Source organism: Microtus ochrogaster, linkage group LG4 (assembly GCF_000317375.1).
Source record: "Microtus ochrogaster isolate Prairie Vole_2 linkage group LG4, MicOch1.0, whole genome shotgun sequence".
NCBI lineage: Eukaryota > Metazoa > Chordata > Mammalia > Rodentia > Cricetidae > Microtus > Microtus ochrogaster.
The window spans coordinates 1,158,691-1,167,926 of NC_022030.1; the positions used below are offsets into that span (position 1 = coordinate 1,158,691).

The 9,236-nt window shown below is 39.6% G+C and overlaps 1 protein-coding gene across 1 annotated transcript in view; it reads left to right on the plus strand.

Annotated features, from left to right (window-relative positions):
- Window positions 1-9,236, plus strand: part of L3mbtl3 (L3MBTL3, histone methyl-lysine binding protein) — a 112,665-nt gene that overhangs the window by 46,503 nt on the left and 56,926 nt on the right. Inside the window, exons 12-13 of the mRNA XM_013351442.2 lie at window positions 689-780; window positions 3,145-3,296. Of these exons, the coding sequence (XP_013206896.1) occupies window positions 689-780; window positions 3,145-3,296 (244 nt within the window). The remainder of the gene's footprint in view (window positions 1-688; window positions 781-3,144; window positions 3,297-9,236) is intronic.

Consider the following 9,236-nt stretch of genomic DNA (forward strand, 5'->3'; position numbering starts at 1 on the left):
CAGCCTCTTATTGGCTAGCTCTTACATATTAATCTAACCCATTTCTATTATTCTGTGTGGCCCACAAGCTGGCTTACCAGGAAAGATCTTAACCTGCATCTGCCTGGAGTGCTGGAACCATGGCGACTCACTGACTCAGCTTCTTTCTCCCAGCCTTCTGCTCTGTTTTCTCCATCCACCTAAGGGTTTGTCTATCAAGGGGCCTAGGCAGTTTCTTTATTCCTTAACCAATGAAATCAACAGATTGATATATGACACTCCCACATCACCTATTTGTTCATATTAGTCTCTCAGAGTAAATGCGGTGAGGGCAAATGAGGAGTATGGTTACTGCAGTTCCCTAGACCTACTTCTGAGGAATTGTAACTACAGTGTTGACAGAAGTAGCTTGAGAAGGCAAACCCTACCTGGTTCAAAATGCATGTTGCTTCCTTATGACTTTGCTGTACATCATTACCACATCCATTTAGAATTTAAAAATAATAGTAAGGGTTGTTGAAGCTAAACACAACCTGTATCTAAAAATACACAGTTATAGATCGTGGGTTACTTATATTTATTGGAAAAAAAAAACCATCATTTGGTTGTTTGATTTGAACATGTTCCAGCTACAGGCGGAATAGGATGGAGAACTAGCTGGTGTGCTCTGTGTGTTTCCTAAGTCTGTGCATGTGTGCTTTCCCCCTAGGGTATAAAGAAGAAGAATTTAATTGGCAGTCCTACCTGAAGACGTGCAAAGCCCAGGCTGCTCCCAAGTCATTATTCGAAAATCAGAACATAGTAAGTGTATCCAAAGTACTTTCCTTTCAGCAGGAGGGATTCTATTTTTAGTATCTCATAGGATAAATCACAGTGACAACAAGGAACTATAATCAATTTTATTGCCTTGGTAAGTAGAATTCTCGTATCTTAATTAAACTTTAAAATTAGCTTCAATTTTTCATGAGTAAATATCTATTTTATAGCCATATTATGGTTGTCTTATTGAATGGTGTGCCAACATAATATGAAATCCAGGTGTGACTTACAATTAAAATACATGAAAATGAAATCGGCTGGAATATTATACTGTTACCATCATTTGGCCAGGAGTGCAGTTCAGATGGGAGTCACACAGGGTAATGGATACAGCCTTGTTAGAGTGTGGAGGCGGGAGGTCACCAGGGACTCCACCATGCCTCTATTGCAGCTCAAAGCTTTGTTGGCCGCAGTTTTTGTAGCGAAAGCAAAGGCAGATGTGTATGCATTTTCTGCGTCTTTGCTGTCTGTCTGTTTTTATTCTGTGTTCCTCCCACGGCATATCTGAGAGAGCCTTATGCATTACACTTTCCCTTCCCCAGGATGTGACCTGATTAGGACAGGGGCAAACAAAGTGTCATCCTTATAGCTGACACGGACTAGATAGGAGGGCATACGCGACCTTTTCCTGCAGACAAATGAGCCGCTTGATTCTGAGCCCTGGAATCAAAGTTGCTTTTTCTTATTCCATGTCACCCTGGAATACCAGGGAGCCCTGGACCCTCAGCAGAGTAGAGCACGTGCCTGGCTCTCTTAATAGCACAAGGATCCTCCTCTCCTAGATTCACCCTTTAGGCAGCAGGGAGTAAAAGGATAAGAGGCAGCAGCATCACTATCAGAACTCCCTCCGCATGGAACAAACATCAGCAATGGGGAAAACTTTGCATCCAGACAGTGTTATCTATCAGGCAGCTGGTTTGCGGGTGCAAATCTAATGGAAGAAACGTTCTCTGATTAAACTGAACATAAACCAGTTTGAAATAAGAGTGAAAAGAGAAAGAGAAAACATGGTCAACCTCTTTTATTATCTCTTAATTGGGCAGCCAGCTTAATCACCGGAATGTAAATACTGCCTTGTCAGTATCTATTCTCTGACAAGACATTTCCCTGGAGGAAGGTCAGTCTGCTGGACACTCAGCAGCCTGCTGTGTCTGCCCCGTGGCTGCTCCCTTGCTGATGACTTACATCTTGGTGTGATTAACTGCCTTGAACCATCACTGTATTCTGGCATGGTTAGCATACACCCTAATCTTAGGCCATGGGTTGGTATTTGAGAAGCAATTAAATTTTCTATTTCTAGAGGATAGTCAGATATGTATGGCCATAAGTGATATATAATTTCAGGGTTCAAATATATGGTAAGTTTTCTATGTATTATTTGCACTCTTTAAATCACTCAGGACTTGCAACATTTTCAGATATACTTGCTTACATTTTTGTGACCATAGCTACATAATTTTACTTTTACTGTAAAGTGAAAGGTAGTATTTGTTTACTTAATGCATTAGACTAGTGATCATATGCTTCAGTTTGAAATAAAGGGTTTTTATCGGAGGATAGAAATGACTTATGTTATTTTATAGCTAACATAATGCATATTCAAGTAAAGTATCCTACTCTGAGATTAGAATATTTTTTACAAAAAATGGTAAGGGTTCTTTACACATCACTGTAAAGAACTAACTTAGTGAACCTCTATTGTTTACCTTGTAAATCCCAGACGACTGGTAGTCTATGGATTTCCTTAAAATACACAATAGTCCTAATAACAGCATGAATTAACAGCCAGCTCCTGTACGCCGCTATGAATAAAAACTGTCTGTAGTAGTAACCTGAAGTAGTAAGAGCTTGAAGCTTTTCATAAGCGAAGGTGACCTACTTTCCGTACAGCGCTTGAGGGATCTGCTCAGAGGCAGGAGTGAATTTGTACTGACTCCACATTTTTAACTCAATTAAGTGCATCTTTTGTGTGAAATAATTTTCATTGTCCAATCTGTAATCAAGGAAAAAAAGAAAAAGAAAGGCCAGACAATCAGCTGCATGGTAAGTGAAACTTGCCTGAGTCACAGACATCTCCCAACTAAGGTGTTAAGAGACACACTGGAATGAATTACTTTAAACTCTGCCAGGTTGCCGATGCTTTAGTTCTGAGGCTCAGATAGTTAATTGAAAGTACGATAGAGCTTCGATGTTTATTGTTGCCGGTGGAAAGCACCCCCACTGTGAGGCTGCCACAGCATTTTCTATTAGGTGAAGATGCTCGTCCTTGAAGCCGGGGTACAGAGTATGTAGATCTCACTGTTGTTAAGTGTGCTTATCTCTGATTAAATCTGCATGTTTCCATAGACAGCGATCCCATCAGGCTTTCGAGTTGGAATGAAGCTTGAGGCTGTAGACAAAAAGAACCCTTCCTTCATCTGTGTTGCCACGGTAACAGATATGGTGGACAATCGCTTCCTGGTACATTTTGACAACTGGGATGAGAGCTATGACTATTGGTAAGACAGTTTCCCCTAATGTGTGCTGTTGAGAATTTAATGCTTAGCTAGGAAAAGTGAGTTCACAGTTCAAAATAAGGAACAATGTGAAGTGTAATAACAAAACAAAACAAAACAAAAAATCTCTATGCGTGATGGTGGTGTCCTCCTGCTCTTGGATGGTGAGGCAGGAGGATCAGAAGGTGAAGGTCATCCTCTGCTACTTACGGCATTTTGAGACCTGCCAGGATTACCTGAAAGCTTGTCTTGAAAAAATAAAATTGATGGGACTGAAAGAGATGGCTCAGTAGTTAAGAGCACAGGTTGCTCTTCCAAATGACCTGGACGGATTAACAGCACCCACATGGCAGGTCATGACCCCCTTTTACTCTGGTTCTAGGGGATCCAGTGCCCTCTTCCGGCAATGGTGAGCACTGGTATACAGATATACATGCAGGCAAAATACCTACCCATACCCAGAAAAAGAAAAGAAAAAATGGATTTTAAAAGTTATGGTCTACTTTTTCCTTTTTCAGATTTTTAAGTTTTTGCTTGTCCATGTATTTCTAATTAATATCTTTTCAGATGACTCAGGATTTGTGTTTGACTTGACTTTGTAATATGAAATTGAAATTTGCATCCCCATGTTCCCAATTTAGTCCTGCATGTGACAACTTAGACCTGCATATACATACAAACACAGACTCACTTTCCTTCTCCTCTTGAGGGTCTGGTGTAACTTTTTAGTAATTTATTTTAATCATCTTTCTATACATTTATACTCAACTAATTGAACCATTTAGATAGCCGAATATAAATGATACCAATGGAAGATTATTTTTAATCCCTGCATTTTTAGGTATACTGTATACAATAGTAAGAACATCATACTATGAAGTTATGCCATTATAAAACCATCGTAGTAGAACATTTAACTTTTATATGCATACATATGGTGCTGGGGATCAAACCCAGGTTCCTGCATCTGCTGGGCCAGTGCTCCCTCTGGATATAGCCTCAGCCTAAGCCATCACATTTTATTAGACAGCTGATGACTAGAATTGGATTTCCTGGTGAAGATCATCTGTGAAGTATTTCTGTCTTAAGAACGTGTGAGATAAGAGTATTGTAGAGAGATGTCAGATGTAATATGGCTGTTATCAAGGGAATATTAATTTATGTAAATGTTTCATAGTTTTTCTCCTTCGAGAGTTTATTGCATATATTTCCATTTATTGAGGGCAGTGCGTATGGAGGTCACCAGATTCGTTCTCTCCTTCCTCTGTGTGAGTCCGAGGGGTTGAGGCCAGGTTGTCAGGGTTAGAGACAAGTGCATTTACCCATTGTATCTCATTTCTTAATATGTGTATCAGTAGATATTCTCATTACTCCTCAAACTGTATTTTTAGATATCAGTTTTAGCTGAATCGTTTAAAAAGGAGACTCTTTGGATATGTTTTTTCTTGCCTGGTGTATATGTGTGCATTCATTTAGAGGCTAGAAGTTAAAGTCAGTGTCTTCCTATTTCACTTCATTGTGTTTTCTGAAGTAGAGTCTTCCACTGGATTTTACAGCTTGCTAATTCATTTAACCTTGCTAGCCAACTTGCCTTAGGGATTCCCTGCCTGTCTTCTGAGTGTGGGGGATCACTGGCTGGCTGCCACACCCACCTGACTTTCTGTCTGTGCTGGGGTCCCTAACTCTGGCCTTCAGGATTGTGCAGCAAATGCCTTATCCCAGGAAACATCTCTCTAGCCCCTACAAAAGACTGCCTGCCATGCGTCCTCTTTATTCAACTTAGATAAAATGAATTAATGTTTATTTGTATGACCACATAAGTATCACAGTGATTTTGTTGTTGCTGTTGTTATTGTCATATTAATTTTTTTTTTGTTACTTTTTGAGACAAGGTCACTTTGTATGGGCCTGGCTATCCCAAAACCTGCTATGTAGATCAGGCTGGTCTCAAATTCACAGTAATCAAACTGGCTCTGCTTCCCAGGGCTGGGATTAAAGCCTTAGAAACCATGCCCAGCTCATTGCAGTGTTTTAGAGCCATAATCACTTCTTTGGATTTCTGGAATAAAGCAGTGACCATGGGAAGCTTTGTCACTGTTACTTTCTCTAATGTCAGGTTCCTTGGTGAACTAACAAAAAGGACCCCGGTTTCTTCTGAGAAAGAGCGAAGGGGAAATCTGATCTCTTAGAGCTGATTTTGCACTTTTAAAAGCGTAAACTAATGTCCTTATTTTTACACTGGAATGTCCTTGGAGGATTATTTATATTTCTATTGACATGAAACCATATCTCGTTCATTGTCAGAAAAAAAAAAAAGTGCGCTCCCTTCCTCAGGGTGCAGCAAAGACACTTTAAAAATTGCCTAAGTGCCCTGGATTCTCACCAGTTCTCTAGCCTTTGAAATTTTGTTTCTGCATAAATTACTTTGGTGTGTAATTGAGGATACAGGTTTCCTTTCTTTTTTCAATTCAAAGTAGTTTTGAAGCCAGAGTCTTTACCCACCCCACACAGCCTTAGGATAGGGATACTCTATCCTGTTTTGGGAATGGGAAGCATGCACATGTCTGTACCCAGTTACTACATGTTTAGTTGTGATAAAGTATTTCTTCCTTTTAAAGAGGAACATGATAAGAAAGGAAAATAATGTATGCTCGAAATTTAAAATACCTTTACCTCTAGGTTTCTTGATGGCTGTTAGGCTTAGAAATAACCTGAAAATTCACCGGATATTGAAACTAGAAACTGTTTTGAAGCTGCAGGAAGGAAAGTGAGGACTGTTCTGGGGATCCCACTAGCGATAAACACTCAGACACATCTGGTCCATCGACAGTCATTATACCCGCCAGCTGGGAGTACACGCAGGACCCTAGTGTAGCATCGTGTGTTTAGGGTGAGGGTTTTTTAAAGGCAAAAACTACTTTCTGGTAGCTTGCTCCACAGCTGCAGGGGAGGTTTTGAACAAGCAAGCAGTTTAACAGAAGCTAAGCTAAGTGGTTAGCTGGAGGGGAGGGGGAGGTTTGTGCAAGCAGGTGGTTTAACAAGCTAAGTTAAAGGGCATTTTTTCCTCAGGTTTCTAGGATAGAGTTGGGTAATTTTCCATGGAATTCCCCATCAAGGAGATCAAATTCTAGTTAAAACTGAAATGACTTCAGCCAGAATACAAGATAGAGGAACCTCTGTATTACCCCACCCCCTTTTGCAAACACCGCCTCTTTTCCCTCTTACCTTCCTGCTGTCTGATTTTGGGCTCCAGCCTCAGAACCTATCATGAGAACAGTCACTTCTTATTCCCCCCAGGTGCTGGGAAATATTCTTCCTTGTAAGAAATAGTATTTCCTTGTGACCTTGTCTTTGGGGATTCTGGACAGCGTGATGAAAAGGCTTAGCATGTTCAGCACAAATCCCTGGGTGGCTAGAACTGCGGCTTCAGCCACTTTGATTGTTTTCTGGCGGGGCATCTCAGTGAGGAAGGGCAGAAGTCAGCAAGGAACAGATCTGTGCCGAGGGAAGAAGCATCAAATTAGGGATTCACAGAGACCTCCTCGTCTTTCCCCAGGTGTTCCTAAGTAAACTGCAGACTTTTAAAAATGGATTTCATCTTTTATTTCTAGATAAATTAATTGAGTCTGTTTATAAAAATCATATTTTTTGATGTTTAGGTTATTTTCCCTCTTTTGCCTTTTGTTTTTTTTTATTGATTTTTATTGAGCTCTGTGCTTTCCTCTGCTCCCTTCCCTGCCTCTCCCTCCCCTTAAACCCTCTCCCAAGGTCCCCATGTTCCCAATTTACTCAGGAGATCTTGTCTTTTTCTACTTCCCATGTAGATTAGATCCATGTATGTCTCTCTTAGGGTCCTCATTGTTGACTAGGTTCTCTGGGATTGTGATTTGTAGGCTTTTTTTTTTTTTTTTTTTTTTTGCTTTATGTTTAAAAACCACTTATGAGTGAGTACATCATACGATAATTGTCTTTCTGGGTCTGGGTTACCTCACTCAAAATGATGTTTTCTATCTAGCTCCATCCATTTGTCTAAACTGCAGACTTTTTAAAATTTCTTTTGTAGTTATAAATGGAGAATAATAATAATTTTGTTTCTCCCTAATGGAATATTGATGTACTTGTAACACGGGTCTTAGAGTGATATCAAAAGTGATTTCATTATTGAGTTTAGTTGGAGGTGCACTGTGTGTTGGTGGTGGCAGAAGGCCATGGAGTGCATGAGACTTAGTCACAAACTTCAGCCCCGAAAGCCCGTGTTCTCCCGCGGGAAAGAAGCATGCCCCCAGTCATTGGTGGTTAGTGTTTAATTGTTAGAACCAACTGTCGTTGTCTTCTGTGACATGTGGAGTGATATCTTCTGAGTTGGGGTTCCCGCGCCTAGATTGTTTCAAGTGTGGTTTCATGGCTGGAGGAAGGCCTCAAACCACTGTGAAGTGCAAAGTGGAAATAGCTGACACTAATCACTTCTCTCTCGGCTCAGAGAAAAAGAAGAAACGAAAGTTTAATCCTCGGGTGACTAAATGGCATCACTTTGATCTTCGCCAATTTACCGTGCTATCAAGAGATCCTCAGCAAAAAGCACATTAATTAATATGATTGTGGAAGAGAGAACTAGGCAACTCAGCCGGATGAAATCTGTAGTTGACTGGTTAAGCAGAGAGTTAAGAAATGATGAGTGGCTGGGGTAGCCACTCGTGCTGTGGGTTAAGGCAGTGGAAGGGGTTGGTGGCATGGCTTACAAAAAACTGTAACATTGTTACTGGAAAGAGACGTTGATGCTCCCTTACAGAAGCCCCTGGAAATGCTCTTGCTCAGCTCTCTGCTAGGCTCGCATAGGTATATGGTTTCATGTAGTTTTTGACTGTGATGTGATAGTACTTATCTCTAATCTCACGGGAGGTAGAGGCAGGAGGATTAAGAGATCAAAGCGTCTCAGCAAGTTCAAGGCTAGTCTCAAAACAAATGATGTGGCCAACAAAACAGACATCTTTCTTTTCAACCCCTGGGGCAGAGGTACTCACTTAGCCTGTTTATATTTCTATAATGTAACCTTCATTTCTTGTTCACTTTAGAATTAAATCGTAAGAAACAATTTTTTTCATGAATTATTTTGTTTCTGAGTCTTTCAAAACGTGCCAATCTTGATCCAAATGGATCATAGCAGACTCTGCTATTAATTTTCGCTTCCAGTTTTTTGAAATGTACTTCTGACCTGACCTATGAAAACCTAAATGATCGAAATAGAGAGGTACAGTGAAAAGCGATTTGCTGTCAGTTCCTTGTTCCTTTTGCTACATTTCTGCCTTTGAACACTAGATGGGACTAAGATGTGGTGAAAGAAATGAGCTTGGAGCCTTCCAACTTTTGAGTGAAGTGCTTGCTACTGACAGAGTATAAGTAAAATAGGTCAGAGTAGGCTATTCTTATCTTCTCTACTGAGATGGTGCCTGTATCTTAAATAGTGAGTATAATCAATATGTAGTTATAGTTATGAGTAAGACCTTACATAAGATTTAGGTAATACATAATATGTAATACATAAGATTTCCTTAATTATAATTTATAAAGAAATCAGATGAAATCAAAAGTTATCTATTTATTGTCCTTGCCTTGAAATAACCATCATGGGGCTGGCAGATACTTTACAGTTGTATTTGATTGACAGCGGAAAGAATTAAACCAACCAGTGTATATTTATTATTATGAAGCTATTTATAAATACTTCCATTTTTCTCCTACAAAGTACTCTTATTGTAAAAAGAAAATATAAATTACTAAAACATCATAGTAATCTATTTCGTAATTTAGTATATCATAACATACCAATATTTTAGAAAGAAAAATAGTTATTTTATGTGTTAAAATATTATATACCACCCCATAGATATGTACAGGCTGCTGAAATAGAAATACTTTTTTTTTTTTTTTTTTGGTTTTTCGAGA